The following is a 22,744-nucleotide window of genomic DNA, read 5'->3' as shown; positions in this document are numbered from 1 at the left end:
ACATACTTTTTTATACCACTTGATATGATGAAGATGGCTAAAGTTAATACACGCTAAAAATGTGAAATTCAAAAATTGACAGAGTGTTTAAGCTTAGCCACAATCCTCTTCTAAAACTTTTATTAAAATAATAATGTAATTTTATAACTTGGATAAAATGTCTTGTTACTGAGAACACAAATCTTCGAGCTCTGCTTTGTTTCCCAGTTAAGTAATACTGCTAAAGTAGATCCTTATTTTTATCTTTATGCTATTATTTTATCTATTTAACTCTTAAAGATATTTATGTCCGCTTCCGAAGCTAAAGCAAAACAAAATGATAATGTTTCACATTCACGGAAAAGACCGTAATTGGACCAAATTCTAAACATAAAAAAGAGTCCGTGCACTGAATGTTCAAAATTTGAATTTGAACATCGAGTGTTGCCATCTTGACCACTTTAAATAATTAATGCAAAATCTATAAACTACAATATTTGTTTACTTGGCACTTGGTTTTATCGATGTAGATAATACAATAATCTATCATAGACAAAACTTAACAGGCAAAGTCACATAAGCTTCGAAATTCAAATCAAATTTTTTAAATTTCGATTAACACCCGCTGCTCGTCATAACCTGTACGTGACCGCGGCAATGCTTTGATATTCAAACTTTTTTATTTTTATCTCGGCTACCGGGCAAAGGGCTATTCATGCAAAATCAGAATCGTAAAGATTTATTGTGTGTAGGTTGTGTTGTCGGGTGGGCTTTATTAAAATGCTTATCCTTTTCGGGTGTTGAGACATCGTTAGATATTAATGCTATTGTTAATACATGTAATATTAACAAGGTATTAAATAATATGTAGTTTATAATGTTTAGAACCTATTAAGCTATTTAAAAAATATTTCTTGCCCTTATTATCCATACTACTGAGAACATAAATATTCCGCGTTAATTATGGTTATATTTAGTTTGTCTAGGTTTAAAATTTTTTTAAAAAAGATTTACACCAACTGAAGAAATGATCATACTAAACTAGATTTGAATGGAACACTAAGATTGGTGAAACCGCATAAAGCCGGTCGGCAGTCGGCGGCGCGCTAATTGGAGGGCGCGGGATCAAAGCGAGCCGACTTTACGTACATTGATTAATTCCAAATCCGCAATTAGTACCTTTGAAAACATATTGGTACATCTAGATAAAATAATCTTAAAATTAAAAAGCGTCTATCGCACTATTTCTTTAAATGTTACAGCGATCAGACCTAATCTCAGATATTATGTGCATAATAACTGTATTAGCCATCTGTAACTGAGTCGTTTTGTATATATTCCAAAAACATCACCGGTAATTACAAATTTACCCTCATAGACAGGAAAACTATGAAAATCTTGCAGCTCGAAACTACGGACTAAAATTCGCGCGCCGTGCCACATGTAGCCCCTAAGATAACACTGCTTAAAACTATTATTATTTAATTAAAATGAAAGAATGAAATTGATCTATATAAATATAATAAATCAAATCTAATAGCAATAATAATTAATTAGTAATAACCTCCTATCAAACAGACTAAATGTTCTGTTACTTAACTGAATAAAAATCCGTCCCTTAGGGGCTATTCGCACCTAACGTAGTAAAAGCGGTCCTTTTAACAAGCTTAGCTCTATATTATGTCACAAACATACAAAAAGCTAAACGATTAGTCAATACCGCCGTGTAACTCTTACTAAGCTTCAAAAGAACCGCCCTTTTGTCCGTCTGCCCGCATTTACCCGTGAAGTGCTGAAGTTAAGTCAATTTCTTACGCCTTTCACTGTCGCTTTATGTCATTCGAATAAGGTTCAAAACCGCAATTAAATCTTAAATAGACTCATTACTATGGGATTAAAGTTAATTTCGATTAATTCACTTTGATTATTACTCGGAAAAAGAATTAGAATAGAACATAACATTCGAAATTTAAAACTCCGCTGTTATTGTTTGTTGAATAAGTTTTCGCACCAAAGAGGAATAATACGTACGTTACCTATGTGGTCTCCCAGCAATGTGAAGAATTTAAAAAGAAAACAAAATTTAAATTTCGAACTGTATAAGTGGCGGGTAACCATCCAAAGCGCTTCTAATTTATAATGAGCGGTTGTAATAAAATTGAACATCGATCTAGATAGCATCGATCGATCGATGAAATGGCTTAATCTTGCGCTTACAGTAGAGAAAAAATATAAAATAGCAAGCTTTCGTTATTAAACGCGATATAATAGAAATAAAAGTTCATAGTAATTTGCAATTATTTTCTTAAGAGCAAATTTTTTTATAGACACTTTCTTGCAACAATTTTTCTTTTTAAACTTGTAACCGGTTCCCTACAGATGTTGCGCCGTCGGTGGTCGAACTTGGAACTAATTGTGAGCCATTAACCCGATTAATGCTTGTCTTGTGAACACTTTAGTACAAATGGATCTTTAAAAAAGAATTTCATGTGGTTTGTGTTATATTCAGCCAATTAGAGACGTACAAATGTGATTGCTCCAATTTTAAAACTCTTTAGGTGTGTTACCAAAAAGGTCGGTCAGACTTGCAGCATTCCATTTTTGAATTAGCACTACATTCTATTTTTAAAACATCAACGAATTGTTTTCAGTCTATGCTGTAGTTATCCTTCTCACATAAATAAAGTCTGCAAAGTTTAAAACGGTAAAGAATTTAAATGTGAATATTTATTAAGATTAGCACTTGCGTTTCGATCTCACTTTGAGTTAATAGAAAAAAAACGAAATATCTTATTTTTAAATGACTAAAGACATAAAACCGAGAATTTCTGATTGTTTAGTAAATATGTGCTATAGTTAGTGCACTATAGCTGCCATTGGCCAGGCTATTAATACTCGCATTCAATCACAACCACGGTGGGTTTAATTAAAAACTCTATTACTCTACACTTTGCGCTTAGGGTGTTTTATATGGATAGTTTTACGAATATACCAAAGTTAGTTCCGTTAGTAACGGGGCCTATTTAAGAAAAAAATGCTCATTTTGACTATTTATTTGATGATTGAGCTTTTATTGTACAATGGATACTTGAATGTTAATACATATACCTATCTACGAGCTAAGCTGAAAATTTTTATTTTAGATAAAACAGTTTCCATGCATAAATAAATTGTTAGTTATAAGATTATACGTCGAGGTAGTTCCAAACATTAAATCTTAAAAGGTCGGCAACGCAGTTGCGAGCCTTCTGGTAGAGTGTCTGGACCCGTGGTATTAACTTGAGCTTACTGCCCTTTGTTTTCTATATTTAATTTGTATTCAGATGTTCAGGTACTTAATAAAAGTGCGCAGGCGTATGTGTTTATGTGGCCACCGTTATGAACGATTCCTAATAATGGTAGTCGATTAGTCAAGTCAGGATTAGAACAACAATACGGCCAGTATTGTGAGCAAATAGACGGCTTATTGCGCTATTTGTTTAATGAAAATACTTCATCCTTTCTAACTTACATTGAACGATTAAATATAATACTGGATAGGAAATAATTTTCCCATAATCCGGGAATATGGAGACATATATATTATGTTAAATTATCTTACTAAGACACCTTGACTATCACAAAACAATGTTTCGTCGAAGTTTAGATTAGAAGAAAAAACTTTATTACACTTAATAAAAAAGGATGTACCTATAGTGAAAAGAGAAATTAAACCCCGCCACACAGAATTCCTTGTGTCGTGTGTCCCTACCTACGCCTGAACCCAATAATTTATCCACAATCTCAGAATGAAAAAATAGGATATTGGCCCAGTTGAACTGTCATACAAAGGTCAATCTACATACACCGATCCGACCTTCCATGAATAGCTTGTATCGACAGATGGTATAATTGGTTATTGGCACACTTTTGTCAATACATATTTGGATTAAGATGGTCAAAAACAGATTGAGATAGGTTATTGGGTTTGGGCGCTAGTCTCTAGCTTATATGAATTGGTTAGGTGTCTAGGTTTAATGTGGTGTAGTCGGTGTTTGTTTCCAAAAAAGGCGCTTGATTGGAAACCGCAAGAAAAACGAAAGCGTTACCAGGATCCTGCCATACAGTGGCAGATGAGGCAAAGAGAGCCGGGAAAACTCGGACCGGGGTGAAATACCAGGCTCAAGTTCACTGTGTCTGCCCCATCTAGGGGTTATAGGACATTAAATCAAGTAAATACTTTTAATTGTGATGGCCTAGCTTCTGCATAAATCTATCTATCGCTCGCTCGTATGGTAAAGGAATATATCAAGAAGAAACCGGCATGTCTCAAATCGAAAAATTGATATTTCACTTGTCTATGAAATAATCAGAGTAACGGATGCAATACGAAGCCAAAACACATAATATAGGGTAAAGTGCCACTGAATATATTACTTTTCTCATAAAATAAAGACTAGGTAACAAGACTACCCGCAATCGTCTTTCGACACCTTCAACGTCTGTGCAGTGCCAAGTTAAAAGGTGAAGAAACCCAAACCATTATCCCCAACCGCCAATTAAATTATTCTCACCTTACAAAATCGCCAGGACAATAAAGAAGATATAATTTCGAGATGCAATAATGTTGCAAAACACTTTGTCATCTGCGGTCGTATTTGTACCAGAGGTTTGGTTGCGTTTTATTTCAAACCGCATTCAATTTGAGACGCGGAAGCCGATTCAATTGAGATATTTGGCAAATTTTAGGTCATATTTTTATATATATATGAAGACTACGTCTGCAAGGGATATGATTACTCCAAGGTAGCATGAAGGTGATGCTAGCACTTATAACTTATATTTAAGTATCGTCGTTTCCCAACGGGCCCACATCCTACAGGTGGAAATTAGAGTTGGCTATTCGAAAATTATTTAAAATTTAAGTTTCAGTTTATCATAATATGTTCTAAAAATTTACTTACTGTGTTCCGTTAATAATTTCTTCCTAAAAACTATCATATAAGTTTCTAAAAGCTTAAGAAGTTTCAAGAAAACACTGCGTTTTAATGTTCGTTCAACATTAAAATTTTTAATAAGAATATTGTTACTCAGTTTTCTGCCACTGATTGCTGTTGTTAAGGCCCACTTTAAAACCAAATTAAAAACAGTTTCCTCGCAAAATACAATTAAAAACAAATTAACTACAAATAGCGTTCTTCGCTAATAAAGATAGCGTAAAGTTTTCCATTTCCCGCCCTGTTATTTATCGCGCATATCTGTCATCCGTCCGCCATTGTTCTATATTTGAATCGACCAATCCGAGCGCGTCATTCTAATCAGAGTCACCAGAGACATAAACAAACATAATTCAATTAACTGGTTATGGTCGCAAGGCTTGCACTTGCCCCCGGCACGAATTAAAAAAAATCAATCAACTTGGCGCTCATGTTTAGTTTTCTTATCGAGTCTTATCATGTGTGACAAATTGTTGGCTAATAGATTGCTTTATCAACTTTGAATAATGTGTGAGAATTATAATTAGACCGTATTAATCGTGTTTATATACAACATTGTATTTGTTAAGATTGGTAATAATTTGTTACTGAATTTTAATAGGGCTGTACTAAAATATTTACAATAATTATTACTTATTATTTATTTAAATAGTACACAAGAACAAATTGCCTTTCATTCAATAGAGACAGTAAGTAATGTTATTTGACACTTTCTTATGTTAAATCTTGCTTAGAAAATTGGGTTAGCTTTTAATTAGATACTTATTAGTGTTAAGCTAGGCTATGTCGTAATATTAAATTATGTCTATGTGCAGAGACAATTTATTAACATTTAAAAAAGTTATTATATTATACCTAATCGTATTATCACCATTAACTTGTCTAGAAAAGTTATCTAAACACAAATAATAAACTTTGAATATTATATCAGTAGACATGTGTATATTTAATTATTGTTTTATGTATTTTACTGCAGAGCAGGCGGTAAATAATAAAATAAAATATTGTCTTATCTCCAAATTTGATTCTGTTCACTTTGGAGTAGACTCTTGGGTTGTAGGGTTCAAGGGCACAGGCGCTAATTAAAGATATAAGTTGACCCCAGGTAAACAGTACCGGTGACCCCAGATCTGGAGATTTCCTTATTCCACGAATAAGTAGGTATAGCCATATGCCAAACTAAATTTCTTAATTTTTAAATCAATTTTTATTATTATGTAGGTTAGGAATATTATAAGGATGTAAAAAATATTGGGTTTCATTGCATCGTTATACATATCTATATGTATTACAATTATGATTAGTGTACCAGAAACAAAATTGAGGATAATTGAAAAAGCATTTGTTCGATTCAAAAATGCATTTTTAACATCTTCAATTGTTAGTATTTGGAACAATGATCTTTATGCGTCAAAATATGTTTAAACAAACATGTTTCTTATTCTGTGCCCTTTGAGGTGATTTTAGCTTGAATGAGTATGAATGAACGATATGAATGCAACAAGTCGTGATGCGAATTGAATGAGATGCGCAATTTTTGGAAAATGAAGATTCTTTTGATTAGCTGTGGTTTTGTATGTATTACGCTGTAATTATCTGTGTACAGATGGCGTTCGCCACCATTGTTATAGAAGTATTAAATGTGAATAATTATTCTTTTAATTATTTTTAAAATGAGTCAACAGCATTGAAATATAAATCGCTTGCAAATGAAAGAATTTATAAGTTTTTATAAAAAAGAAAAGTGATATTTTTTTATAAACCTTTTTAAGATAAAGCAAAACAGGACAAATACAGGGACCAGTTGTTTTCAGCGTGTGACTCTCATCCCTGAAGTCGTAGGTTTGGATCCGGGCTGTGAACCAATGGACTTTGTATAGGTACGCACATTTAAAACTAGCTCGTACGGTGAAGAAAAATGTCAAGACTGGATTTACCTAGAAAGATCAAATGACCACACCTAGTTTTTTTTAATTTTGTACTTTAAGATATATATTAGATAATCAATACTAGAAAATATACGTAAAATTTACTAAAAACGTAAACCATAATAATAATTTATATTATAAGTAGATATCTTCAGTCTTAAATTACACTACCTTAAATAAAAACAATAAAAATCAATCAAAGAAAAAAATATATACCTAACTCGACCACCTGACGAAAACTCACAGAACCATCACTAAAACACATAATTATTGTAAACGTCGGCGTTGAACAAAGGAATCTATTAACTTATCTAAATCAATATCTTGAGAATTATCTTCGGAATTGGAAAGGTGAATCTTCGGACACATCGCTACACTACTGTGCAATTTGGACAGGTGTAAAATTTCGACCTTTTAACTACATATAATGTTTTTGAATAAGTGTTAGTATTCAAATATTATATTATTTGTTGATAGGTACAATTAAAAGGTAATAAATGCATCTTTTAAATTCTTTTCCAAGAAGGTATTTTTTTAATGATTTTGGATTGTGTCACCCTTTTTACTTTTTCTTAAAATTTTAAAAAGCCACAGAGTTTGTTATAAAAATATAACATGTACCTTATAAAACACTCATTTTATATGTCGGTTAATGTTCTATAAATTTGACCATTCGGTCGGTTTATTTACAAAAAGGCCTGTAATTCGGAACTCGGGGTGTCCTAATGTCAGGGTATTAAATAATGACTTGCTGCATACAAAATAACCCCCACGATGTAAAACAGTGCACCTTACATATAAATCTATAGATCATCATATTTGGTAAATTTTTTCATTGTATCGCGAATATCGAACTTTATTCACGTAATACATATAGTAAAGGTTTTTTTAAATTATTATTACTATTGAAGTGTATGAAATGGTACATGGTAACATAAAACATTAATTAAACTTAATAGGAGCAGCTGGTTATATTATCAATATAATTTTCTAATTTTTTAAGAACCTAAGTCCTAGCTTGTGGAAAGAGAAACGTTAGTAATATTTACAAAAGTCATGCACAAAAAATACCCCCAAAAGTTCATGAATGCATCACATTTCGTCGAATGACTTGTATTTCGATGGAGAAGATAGGACACGATGAAGGTATCCGAATAATATAATTAAATTAACCGCACCTGCCCTGCTCTAATTTTATATGAGTGAGGAAGACAAATAATGCACCTTGCAGTATAATTTTTGGGACATTACAAAATTGTATTTTTGATAAATTGATAGTCATTAAACAAAAAACACTTTCTAGGTACTAACGGTATTAATTATTGGATTATTTGCTTGCATATTTTATTAAATATTTCTAAGCGCCTTATAAATCGGCCTAATTGCATTAAACCAAACAATATTTTGTGTCTTCTCAACACAGCATGAACATAGTTTGCGTTAGAGACACAAAAAGCATTAGATTGATTTTATTTTTATGAATAAAGAGGGTTCTAATTTCTGTTCTAATCAAATAAACGCAATTTTTACCATAATTAAAAAAAACACGTATAATATAGAGCACAACTAAATACACGAAAAATGATGTAAAATTTATTTTTTAAAGCTCCATAATGGATGATCGACTGACAGGACTAACTGTCAAAATAATTTCATGACCATGACAGGTACCGCAAAATATGTACAGATTATATCTACAGACTTCGAAATTTCTTGTAAATAAAGGAAAGTATATAATCTATCATAATTATTTTACATGAAAAATTTATTCAACCCCATTTTCTCATAACAATATGAAACACCCCATCGATTTCCAATTTAATCGAACTACGAAATCAATTAGTCAGCATTCTATGGTTTACTATAAATGCGTTATAATGGCGGGAGCTTTTTGCCGCCTTTTTTCTTTTTTTCAAATAGAAACGTGCCGTTTCTGACACCTTTCGGACCCCACACGGGCAATTTGTGGAGTAATAATCTCGAACAGTGGGATTGAATTATTGAAACTTTTTATAGTCGTTTTAATTATTTTAATATAATGCTATGTAATCGTAGAAATAATTTAGATAAAAAAAACGAAATAGATATAGACTATATACAAATGTATGCCGTTGTCTTTGGTTTAGCACGCATTTTAATAAAGCTTTCTAAACATGTAAACTCTCTTGGTACATAATTCAACGTTTACTTACAACTGTCATTGTCAGCAAATGAGATACAAGATATCTTATAGAAAGCACTCTTATGCCTTACTATAATTGCTAAAAAGAGGATTTATGTATCTATTATACCTATGTGTCATATTATATAATATAAGGAAAAAATAAATCAGTGGCGCTACAACCTCTTTCGGTCTCGGCCTCAGATTTCTGAATCTGTTTCATGATCATTTTTAAATCTAAAGGCAAGCAGGTGATCAGCCTCCAGTGCCTGACATACGTCGTCGACTTTTGGGTCTAAGACATGTCGGTTTCCTCACGATGTTTTCCTTCACCGTTCAAGCAAATGTTAATAGCGCACTTAGAAAGAAAGTCCATTGGTGCAGTCGGAAATCGAACCTACGACCTCAGGTATGAGAGTCGCAGGCTAGCCAGCTAAGCCACTAGGCCAACACTGCTCTTATAATATAAGTATCGCGACTATTACGTATATCTATGTGCAGGTTGCATTTAAGTTAATACGTCTGAAATTAACTGGTAATAAACTAAAATATATTGGCTGAAAATAGTAAAAAATATATCTTGACACTATCATAGCAGATAATCTATGGTTTCACAATTGCTCACAACTTAAATATACTAAAAAATAGTCTATGCTGTAGTAAGTACAATAATGATTTGTAAAAAATATTCTACGTATTTAATAACTATCAATTTCATTGGTTTGTACATAGTATAACGTAATTTCATCTCAATTATATATAAATATCACCTAACAATGAATATAGTTATCAAATAGACATTAAATCTATTATTTTAATCCAGATCCTATCATAATAATCGCTTCATAAATATTAACTATCACTACAGGCAGGACATTGTTACACAAAAAATTGCTATATATGTACCTATTTATAAAAATATAAATTAAAGTAGGTAATTTATGTTGAAGCTATGAAACCTCAGTACTACTTATATATGAAATTGTCTGTAACAAAATCAATGTAATTTAAATATGACGGGAAACTCGGCACCGATTACTAATGGACTAAAAAAATCATTGTCTATGGAAACGATTTTACATCCGTGTTACATTTATATAATGGTTGGTATAATATAGATGTTCCGATCATTATTGCCCCCCGGTGGGGGTAAAAAACATTTCCGTTTAAGAATACAAGAAATTACTTCCTCAATCAACGGGTGTCAATGACAAATGACTTTAATATTTTTATCTTATGATAGAATGCATTTTAATTTATACCTGCGTTAGATGTATCTAATGAAAGGTTGTTTCACTCTTAAATGTAATTGAATTAAATAAAGCAAATCTTTCGTCTGAAAATCATAAGTACGACCAAAGATAGCCCTTATTATTATATATTTTTTTTAATTTATGTGTTGGTAAATTTATATTTATATCTTATAAACCTATAGGCCAGATAACAAGACATTTAAACCAATGTAAATAAAATGTTTTTTTATTTACTTACTTTTTGGCTTTGGATGGTCCTTCAGATGGAATAATAGTTTAAAGTTGACTTAAGATAACAGAAATTCAAAGCAGTAAATCATTAACTTTTTCGCATTGCACCAATATAATAAAATAACGCATTCTTAATTTAAACATCATCGATTTTATCATGGCAACATTTACACATCCCGCCTTCTGACGTTTTCAAATTTGGAATGCTCTTTAATATGATGTCTTCTTTTGTAAAATAACAATGGCGTTTTTGCAAGAACCGTATAAATTACACTTATAGTGTTCAAAAGACTGAATGGCTGCATATGCATGCGATCTTTGGAACCTCATTGATTTGCTATTATTATGCCATTATTGTTATATTTGAATTTAATGTTGAGAAATAAATTTACTCATATAAGGGATATTATTGCATCAATATTGTTTTTCGTAAAAGTCTTAAAGAATATCATGGTCACATTAAAGATTAAGAATGTAATAAAAGTGAATGTATGTACACGCCTCATGAATGTTTAATACACCAACATAGTAATTGCCAAAATCATCGATGACAATTTAAAAAAAACACGATCGAATAATGACAGAGCGCCTCGCGCCGCGCGCAGATGCGCCATTCAGAAATCTTTCAATTACGAAAGCCGCTCTGTAATCATAAAATAATCACCTATTCCGACACAAAGCACTCGATATTAGCCGTGTTAGCATATCTCTTTGTATTCGCCCAATAAGTGTACGCCTCAATGGGAAAGAAGACGTCGTGTGCGTCCGGAACTATCATTAGCGTTCGATTTTCAAATCTGACATAAATAGTTTTCAATGACAATTTTTTGAAAAGGCAAGATGTGATTAATAGCCAGTTTATATTTAAATATAGTAAAAATAGTAAAATGTAAGAATGTAATATTTATTTACGGTTTAAGTTTTAGGTTTTAAAATGGCCCAAATGTTTGTATCGAGATTTTTAAAACATGTTTTTAAATACATCTGCAAACTAAAAGTACATTTTAATGCAACTATTCAACGATATAATTGTGATAATTTTTCCCTAATTCTACTCAGACAAAACATTGCTTCCACTTAAAAGTTCTAATGAGTCCTTCTATAGCGATACTACACCATATAGGTATTATAAGAACAGATAAGTCGTACGTATGGCACATATACTTTTAAATAATAAAAATCGGCGTTATTTAATATATAATACTTCCGAATTCGAAGTTGACTAGATACCTTTTTTGCCCTACACAAGTATTTTCTGGCTAAACATAATGAAGCAAGTGTCTAGTGGAGACTAGACATCATAACGAAGCTGTAAATTCGTTTTAATAATAATTGCTGAGGTAAATCGTAAACCTTTAGTTCTAATGAAATAAACTCGAAAGGTCAAAGTTTTATTCGAAGAAATAAATTGGAAATTAATGAACTTCATACAAATAAAACTACTTGTTCTGACATATTCATTAAAATAGGAATTTTATAATCTGAACAAGAAATTTTGGCAAAAGACAAAAAATGTTTGCTTAAGATTTTTGGAAATTCAACACTAATGATAAAGTGTCTTGAGAAGTGAGGCTCTCAATCCCGAGGTCATGTTTTCGAATCAGGGCTGCACCAATAGATTTTTCTTTCTGTTTGTCTTATTTATTTATTTAATTATAATAATTAGCTGCTTTCACATATGATGAGAAGCATGCTAGAATGGTTACAGTTGCTTAATTGTATGTATATAATATTGTATCGTATAAATATTTTGAAAAAAAAAACCTTGGCGATTTAAGAGAGTGACTATATTTGTATAAGTTTGCCATTTCTTCTTTTCCGTTCTACGCCCTCAGGGGACTTTTAATGTAAATTCAGAAATATTTTCTGACTTATGTGTAGGTGGACATGGATAAATTATATTTCGAATGTATTTGTGAAAGAAAAAATCGTCTAACAAATTTAAAAATTACGTGTGAATAGAAGATTCTATTTGTCAAGACCCACTTTAGATAGGTTTTTAGCTTGTAGAGCCACTGGATTAATATTATCCCATAATTCGGCTAATAATCAATATCTTTTAAAATGATAAAACGCGTGAATTGTCACTTTGTTGTCAGAAACTTTGTTTTTGTCTGTCAAATTGTTTTATTAGAATTTGGGATAGCACCGAAGGCTGTATTAGAAATTACTTATTAAATACTATAGAATATTATTAATAACGTAAGGTGCTGGTATATGTTAGGAGAAAAATTAGAACAAATATTAGTATCGTGATACATTTCAACATACATTTCAGTTCTTAACCTGAAGGCAAAATAATTTAAGTCAAACAACAAGCTACATCTCGGAGACACTGTTGAAGACTTTAAATTATCCATTTTTGTTTCATTTTAATAGGTCTAATCTTATATATATTTCTATCATAACTGAAATGTGAATATGTAATATTACAAAAAATCTGGCAAAGAAAACTTTCTAATTTCACTTAAAATTCTGATTTCGCCATTCGGTTAATAAATCTATGTATATAAACTAAATACTAATAGTATTATAATTGAGAAGTAAAAGTAATCATAGGAATCATTAGTTAGGAGCCAATTGAAGTCTTAATACGTATTTGATGACGGTTGTATTGACAACTAGTATATACCTAGGTATAGACTGTAATTTATAGTTTATGTCCAGTATTTAAATGGTTTGTACCTGGCCATAAAATCTGCAAAGAATCAAATGGTTTGTTCGAAATTCGAATGCAAAATTTATACCAGATTTAGGTATGTGTAGTTGATTTATTCTATCCTGGTATTATGATTATCTAATTGTTGCTTCTCTTGTGTTGGGGAAAGTGGTTAAATAAACTGTTTTGATGTTGATTCTTATATTTCATATGTTGATGGCTATTTTATATTCTACGTACGAAATATGTACTATACCATATCATTTTTAATTAACCTTGTCTTTTTCACGTATCTTCGTAATTAAATTATTGAATAATATAGGTATTTAAATATTGAAATAGGTAAATAAAATGCTTTTACTGATTGAAACGTTAATATAGATAACGTAATTTGGACCAAGGACGAACTATGAATGGTAATTGAGCCATTAGGCCTTATGTAATGTACAAAATTATTTTTGATTTATATTATTTATTTAGCCATTATATACAACATTTAATGGAAAATATTTCAACGGAATTAAATCATTTGTTGTTGTTTCGTTGCGAGCACTTGTCAATTAAATTAGTCTTTGCTTTTTTGGCAGAGATTGTAAGTAGAAGTTACTAGAGACTAAATTATTAGGCGTACAGGTCCATAGACTCTTAACTGGCCTGATGGCTAGAATATATCTTTTTGCAGACATAATCATATGTGTAAAATAATGATAAGTGGTCTATATAAAATAGAATATACATAATTTGTTAATATCTAATACCGCGGAGGGCTTTACAACTAAGATAATATGACAAGAACGAAAGCTTATGTTTCTTAAATTTTATTTAAATTGTATGTCAATTGTTTTATAGTTTTGTAACAATTATAAACGATAACTGTTCCCATGCAAATATGGGATTTTGTATTTTATTTGTTTAATTAATTACGGTTAATATAAATTTTATAATAATAAAGTGGATGACGGAAATATGACTGCTAAGTTTCGGGACTACCGGATTTATGTTATAAAAAAAACTGCGCAACATGAAAGATCTATTGGAAAAAATATTTGTGGGAAAATATGTTTTAATTATACTAAATATTTATCTGATCTAATGAAATGTGTTTTTGTTTAGATAGATTTACTTAATGAACCAGTCTGTAAAGCTAAATGCAATGTAGTTATGAAACCCCTTTTTAGTTAGATAATATTTTTAATATTAAATAAATTACAAACATTCAGTTAATAATAATGACAGTTGAACTATTTTTAAATAATCATATGGTATTGGATTCCAATTGGAACTTTTATCACAGTTAGTTAAATTTAATAATTAAGCATAAAACATAACTTTGTGAATGTTATCAATGCGAATAGGATAGTTTTTCAAAACTTACCTCCATTGTCAGGACTGTTGGCTTCAAATGTTTTGCTGGTCATGTGGAAAAGGGCATCTAGAGGCGTATGGGCAGCAGAACCCTGCTGCGGAGGCCGCCGAGGCTCCGAACAGCAATCAGACGCTGAAGAAGACCTTTCCGACGCTGAATCGCAGCATTCAGCTGGCAATTCTCTCGGTCGTAAAAGACCTAGCGCTGCTAAACGCCATCTCTCTCCGTCCAGCAAGGCCGCGCCAGCTAAACGCTGCAACCGCTGCAAGCGCTCGAACCCCGACGCATCCCACGGCCTGACAATACGCGGCGGAGTCCGCGGACTGTGCGACAAAATGTCCAGAATCGAAAAACTTTTCACACCATCGCCGCGCCTCTCCTCGACCGGCTCGGAGGCCATCTTCAACCGTTTCAAAGGCCGGAAATAGTCCTGGGGTGACGGCGAACGCGACGGAGCCGGCGACGGTCGCCCAACACTGATATCGTCCTCAGAACAGCTGTGCCCTGACATTGACTCCTCCTCCATAGTTCAATTCACATCCATCACACAACTCACAGAAATCGGATGCAACATAGGATACGGCTGACAGATCGACGCGCCTCGATCAACTGACGTAGTGTGTGACAACCTTGCCGCGGGCGGGATGAGTGGGCGTGGCCTATTTTACGCCGACTAATCAAAGCTCGTGGCGTTAGTGCGAGCGTCCTCTAATTGGTCGATGCATGCTCGCTGGCTACACGGGGCCGTCACACATGGCGCTCCAATAAAAGTTTTTAATCGCGTTAGGATTGGGGGGAAAGATTCGTGGTGATTAATTTAGCTCGGCAGGAGCGGAGGCCCGTTTAATTACCAGGATGAAGACGCGACTCTAACTACGGATCCATTATTTAGCGCCGATAAGACTGACGTTTGTCACTCGAGAAATTGCCAGTTTTCTTCATTTATAGTTCATCGGCTAATTGTCTGTCGCGTGAATTGGTTATTAGATTTATAGTCGAGCACACCACATGCTTTGCCGTATCGTTTTTTTTTCTCTCTTACTCTGAGTTTTTAATATTTATGAACTTATTTATGATATCATTGGGTTAGAGTTGTGAGTTAAATAATTTAGCATGATATTGCTGTTTTGTAATACAATATTATTAAGATTATACAGTCTACCAAATTAATTTTAATAATTAAATTTCGTAGGTAGGTTAGGCCTTGCTTTTAATGGCCGTCAAATATTTTTTCTATGTATTTGAACTTTGACATAGAAATTTGACAGTGCTTAGGTGAGATTGAGACTTGAGGCAGTTGGAATACATATGGGCCATAAAGAAACTGTTAATTTGTTTTAGCTACTAACAATACTTCAACTATCATATGACTATCCATACATCGGTGGTCTTTATTATCAGACGAGCCTAATAATTCTTAAAATGCTGGTAACGCACTTGCGAGCCTTTTGGCAATGTAAGTAAGTACCTACCTACCCATGGGCACATTTTGGTTTATGGTTTTCAAAAACAAAAGAGGAATAATTTGCAAGACGCCTAAAATCTAGGAAAAGGTGCCTGCTAAAAAACCTTAAACGATCTTTCTACTTACAAAAATAAAATAAGCATTGCAGATTTACTTTACTATTAATATAACTTTTACGCATTAAAGAAAACAATTTTTAACGGATTAAAGCTATGTATTATAATATAGAATGGTCACCGTGACCACGCACGCTGTAAAGCACGCGAAACGTCGGCAAAAATTCAAAATTATGTAAAATAATTATAAGTTTAATACATAGCTTCAATCCGTTAAATAGTGTTTTTTTTAAATAAGCATCTTTTAGAAATTATGGGAAGATATATTCTTATAGTGTGTTAGACCATAAGTTTTGACAAAAATTATAAATAACTTTACTATTTTTACATTTTTTTTCTTTGGTTGCCTCTCCGTTACTGGAGATTGGCCGTTAGTCTCGTGAAAAGCGTGTACTCCTGTACCAGCAACTCTTCCATTTGTTTTTAAATATAATCCCGCTGTTGGTCTTCAGGGTCTTTGTAGCTCAGCCTGTTCTGACGAGCATAGCTCTGCCTGAATGGGTGCGACGTTGCGAATTTCTATCTTCTGCCAACACGGCATGTGGATTATACGCATTATAATTAATTGAAGGAGACGGTAGCAGTCATGTCTGTGGACGCCCTCTGCCCCACCTAGGGGTTATAGGACATAAAGAAGAAGAATAAAGAAGTAGCAGTCATGACACATAATGACATTTGCATGCCTATTTTTATTTGCGCGGTTTTTATACTTAATCTAAATGTTTCCATTTTGCAAAAGAAACGTTATATTTATATAAAAATCGAATCGCCTTTATTTAAATAATTCAAAACTGACACCTTACCCATCTAAATCACATATAACCGTATATAAGCCAATTAATTCCATTAAATTTGACACACGCACGGCGGCCATTTTGTTTGTTTACATTAACTTCACGCTTCGCGAGCAGCTACGGTGTGGAAAAAGTAATCTAATACATTGACTTGGGTTGATTATTCATTATTATATGATGATTTGTTAACCGCACCTGCTGTTAACCTATTGTTATTTACGAGATGACTTTTGCGTCTATGTTGTTTTTAATTTAGAATTATTTACAGCAGACCCTCAGACGTCGTACAAAGGTCTTAACAATACGCTATAGAAGAGTTCTAGCTTACTTTTCGAACCAAATAACCTGGGCAAGTTGGTTGTCGTCGGCAAGGTAAAAGGCAAAAGGCTGAAGAAAATTGTTGTGAGAGCTTATGACACCAAGTCACGATTCTCACAGGTAATCTCAACTAAGTAGATATAGGTCGAACGAAATGGAGAAATATCACTAGCAGGCACCTTACAATAACACGACTTTCAGCAATGAAGCAGCTAAGAACACTAGAGCGATTAATAAATAGAGCCATACATGTAATACACTAACTTACAACTGGTAGTACCTAAATGTAAATTTACAATTAATTTTATTTTGTTTGACGTTCATAAGTGTACTTGTTTACCTAGATGAATAAAGGTATTTTGTTTGTTTGTATAATGTAAAATTTGTGAACCCAAATGTGTGTGTGTGTGGATAAAAAATAGCTTCCATAACAATCTGATTACTTACCATAGGATTTTTTTTATATTGTTTCTTTTGTTGACAACATCTTTTTTCTTATTTTAAAAAAGCATCACATATGTATGTGTATGCGTGTATCAGTCTTAGGAGCGACTCCACCTCTGCGTAAGGTCTGTTCATAAGCTAGTCTTTTAACCGTTTCTTTTTTAGATTTTGGACGGATTTCTACGGAAAACCCCAAACTATTTACTATATCCAGTTCTGTAAAACTGAAACGGTTAATCAACTATCAAAAACGGTGACTGGCGAAGGAGAGTTCGAGAACGATATTGTATTTCATTTAAAAATTCATAATCAAGAATCAATTTTTTTAAACATCAATGACATTGAATATCTCGAAATCTTCCTAAAATTCAATTGTAAACCTAATTTATAAATACGATTATACACAGCACTAATTACGCGCCATTTCCCACAAAGCTAACTCGACGCCATATTGCACTTTCCCGCGCTATGATTGGCTAATCATTTCGATTTCCGGTCAATTACCATTCTCTATTATTACTCATTTTGACTTTTACATTTCCATTATACTTACAATTGTGTGATTATAGTGGGATTGTTATAATTGTAACGTTGATCTGTATTTTGAATAGCTGTTCTTAAACAACTAGATAATGTAATAAAAATACAAAATTTAATAATTTAATTTCTAATCTTACTACTACGTAAGATAATAACCTACTAAATTCAGGGACAAAGAACACAAATAAATTGCTTTATGTAAAATAGAATATATTAGTATCTATATATATTTTTTTTATTTACCTATTAGTAAAAAAATAATTACGAATTACGTAAGCAATTTTAATGTAAATTTAAAAGACATGGCTACCAACCAAATATATAAGAACTTTTTCATGAAAAGCAATGGTTAATATATTCATAACAAACGTCAGAGAGCTGTAATTATTTCCGAGTAACAAATACTATCCGAGCAGTTACCCTATATTTAATATTTGGTCGGAATTGTAAACGGAAGCAAGCTAACTACGAACCGTCATTAGGGGTCCAGCTTGGGTTAACTTTAACGCATCTAATTCTAAACGGATTTTTGGTTATGACGATGGATTAGACACCATTTTTTTAATTTCTACAATATTATAAGGAAGTATAATAAATAAATAAATTATATAAGCTAACCGTATACCATTTTAAGGGTGAACTAGAATATCGTAATGGTTAAGATACCTACTCGTTATTAAAAATTTAGGTAATCTATTAATTGTAATACATAACTGATGAAGACCCAAAATGTTTGTAAAACTTCGGTGTGTAAAACAATTCAATTTTACTTAAGGAGTTATTAATAATAGTAATTAATAACTCAATTTTATAAAAATCTAATTTAGTTTCCCAAAATATATTAGTAGGTATTGCTATTTTTATACATTTTTCATTTTGAGCTGCATTAAGGCTACTAGACAAGCTACAAGCTTTCGACATTTACCTGAAATATTGCTACATTATTAAGCATTAAATCTAGTGTGATTGTTAGTTGTGTGACTTCACTCAATTTTTCCCTTCATTATAAGAATACATTAAAGTTAATAAAAACTATCACTAATCCATTGTCCTTACCGAGACTGCCTCTAACCGCAACAATAATTTTGGGAGCGGTCATTATAACACATCTCAATTTAGTTTTAACACATAAATCGTAATAACCATGGATGCGGGTGGCCGTCCACGTGGAAGGTAGGCTTAAATTGTATCAATTGATTTGATTAATTGCATTGGTAATTAATAAAAACCTTATAATTACAGTGAAATTGAGTTATAAATTGTTTTTTTCTATGAAATACATTTGAAGAATATCCTAAAGAAAAACTAATATATTCATTTTAACTTAAGATAATATATTTCAGCTCTACATACTCAAAGAAAATGCGTAAATATAGCATTCCAAAACATCTTTTGCTAAGGTGTGTTAAAAATAAAACCTTTTTGCTTTCATAATCTTTTTTGCACGTTCCAATTTCACAATCCGGAAGTCCATAATCAAGGGCGTAGTAATTTCAAACTTTGACATCTCTATTTGTAACACAATGTGTGGCGTATATTTTTTTTTAATAGTGTTATAGTTTGTGGTTATTTGGCGCCTTTCTTTGTAATCTGTAATTATTTTAACATCTGTCATTATGCAGCTTTTTAAAATAGATAAAATAATTTAAAATTTTGTTTTAATACAATACAGCGATTTCAAACAACTCTTATGAAACAAAGTTTTTACCTCAGCATATTTCTGTTTCGGTTACTTATAAAGTACTTTCTACATACCAGTAATTTTCAAGTTAATTCATTACGAACATAAAATTTTAAATTAATACTTTTTAATTTTATTCTTGAATAGTGTGTGTTTTTTTAATATAGTTTACTTTTGTTTTTTTTAATCCAGTCATCTGTGATTTTAGTCATTACAAATGTGTACACTGAAATCTTTATAGTTATGTCCTTTAAACAGGAACATTTTCAGATATTGAAGTTCTTAAATTCGTTAAATAAAACCTCAGAAAAACTGAACCGAATCTGTCAAGCGTGAAGTGTTTAGTGACATTATTAGTTTCAATACCCGATTGAGACGTCGTCACGCCTAATGATCTATATTGTCACTGCGCAGATGTGATCTATTGCGACTATGTTTTAAAGAAATCGGAGATATTGCGATAAATAGCTCATTTAAGTATTCAGTGTTAGATAAAAAAAACGAGTGTGCTTATGACCACACGACTGAAGTGAAAGTTAAAACCTGAAGCTCCATCTGTATGTATATAAATATATATATATGGTGTGTGTACAATATAAACATTTTTGTACATATACATATATTAATTTTCTACAACTATTTAAATTTATTTTATGTTTTCATTGGTACAAACTATTCTTAAACTATACTTTCATTTACTAGCTATATCAGAGAAAGAGTGAAAGAAAATGTGCGCGGGCACTGCTGTCTCTTGCTTAGGTATATCCCCCACTCAACTTCCGTTCGCCTTGCCCGATCACACTTTTCGTAACGCGTTCGCCAACTAATCAACTGAGTCAAGTGTGCGTAAAGAAGTTTCAATTCAAAAATCTATGTTTAAGCGAATTTAACTTAGGTTTTTAATTCAAATTCTTTCTATTTTTTGTGTATGTTCTGTATTCTTACGTGGACTAGAATACCTGGCTGATTGTCACATGATAAAGAGAGTAAGGTGTAGGAATTATAAAGCTTTAATTTTTAATAGGTAGTTAATAATATACTTGAGTGATTAGGTGGCTCCAGTGGTGCGCTACAAAAATTATATAATTGTAACCACGGACGTCAATGTCGGGCGGAATTTAGTATTCTGCCTCGTTGTTTCATGATGAAACTCATCTGCCCGTATTAATTCAACAGTTTAGAAATAACTCTTCTGAACGCTCTCCATGATAAATGCGGTAAAAGATACAGAGAAACCCCACGTCTCTACGCGACGCCAAGGGATGAAGCCGCTCAAAAACTGACTGATCGTCGATACTCGCTCTTCGTTGAATACAGTCAAGTGAAAGCAGCTGGTAGTGGGAACTACCGCCCAGAGGTCAGATCTGCATTTGCGCTTTATGGACCGTAGCCCGAAATTAAGGACACTGAGCTTTTTGGAGGCTAATTTAGACTTCCCTTCCAAATGACCGCAAAAATATAATAATTAAACGAAATATGACAAAACATTGTCACCCTTTTATATAATTAAAAATGAAACATGTCAGTACCATTTAATTTGGTACCATTTATCACTATTTAATGTACTACCTTTATATACTATTCAACGGGAAGTAAATTAAATTTCATCAGAAATTATTACAAATTTATTTCATAATACATTTTAGCGGGCTCTGAATACAACGACCCTTTACTTTCCGCTCATTAAAAAATAACAAATATTTGTTGCATTTATAAAGTCTACATTTTATACATATTTTTCTTGTTATCCTAGTAATATTCTAACTTCCTTTAGTAGGACCTTCTTTGGTAAAGGGCTCCTTCAGATTTTCAAAAATATCCCTGGTTATCGCTGTTTTTCCCAATTCGCTTCCAGCTAACGCTTCAATCCACCTTTTTTGGGGCGCCCTCTTCTCCTTCTTGCTTTCCATATGGTTTCCTGGTCTTTATTGTTCAATGTATCCCTTATATAAAATATGTACGAATGGCCTGAAAGGGTTTTAATAGTTCGGTACCTAACTGTAATCGAAATAATTTCGTAAATTGTTAAACAAACAGTTTAAAAAGCAAACTCAATGAATCATCCACTTAACATATTTTGCCAACTACCTCAACTCCCGCTAATTTTCACGTTGAGCAGCGAAAACGGGTTCACTTCCTATCTTTATCAAAAAGACAACTAATATAAATGCATTCGTCTTTTAGCGCCTCTGTATTTAGGCATCGTTTGATCCTCCTTTACAAATATTTAAATTTGGAACTTTGATATCTATGGCCGGCGCACAGAGTTCGCTTTGTTATATTCTATCTATGGTCATCTGTCATCGACGGATGTCACGTTATGATCATTTAAAGTACACAAAGGAACATTTTTTTATTCGAATCTTTTCCAACCATCATTCAACATTTACATTACTGGTATAGTTTAATACTGTTTGAAATATTAGTGAGAACAGAGTAATGGATCAAAAAATCGCAATGATTACGAAATAGGCCATCAATAATGTTAAGCATTCTTTGAGCGGTGAAGATTGACAAGGAATGTGGTGATTGTCATCGGTTCCCAACTTCTGACTGATGGTTGCGGGACTTTTTAAAAGTTGTAATTGTGGTATTAGTATACTTAAGGAAAGTAAATATTTTAAAGGATCTCTATTACAGACAGTTAAAATGAGTGTATCCAACATTTCGCATTTGTTTTTATTTAAAGTTCGTATCCCGTCTACATATTTTTTATAAGAGGCTTACCGAATGTTATGTGAGATAGCTGTCTATGATAAAAGTATGTTGTCTACCTGTATACCGAATCCTTCGCTCTTTACTTGACCTTGACTTAGCCAACAAATAGAAACGA

General features: G+C 32.4%; 1 protein-coding gene across 1 annotated transcript in view; it reads right to left on the bottom strand.

The window, feature by feature from the left end:
• LOC110997263 (homeobox protein BarH-like 1b) overlaps window positions 1–15,146 on the bottom strand; it is a 46,770-nt gene extending 31,624 nt beyond the window's left edge. The window contains exon 1 of the mRNA XM_022265332.2: window positions 14,563–15,146. Within this exon, the coding sequence (XP_022121024.1) occupies window positions 14,563–15,079 (517 nt within the window). The 5' untranslated portion in view covers window positions 15,080–15,146. The remainder of the gene's footprint in view (window positions 1–14,562) is intronic.
• Between the last annotated feature and the right edge of the window lie 7,598 nt (window positions 15,147–22,744).

The sequence above is a fragment of the Pieris rapae genome, chromosome 2 (assembly GCF_905147795.1).
Source record: "Pieris rapae chromosome 2, ilPieRapa1.1, whole genome shotgun sequence".
Lineage (NCBI taxonomy): Eukaryota > Metazoa > Arthropoda > Insecta > Lepidoptera > Pieridae > Pieris > Pieris rapae.
This window is presented reverse-complemented; position numbering and strand designations above follow the sequence as displayed.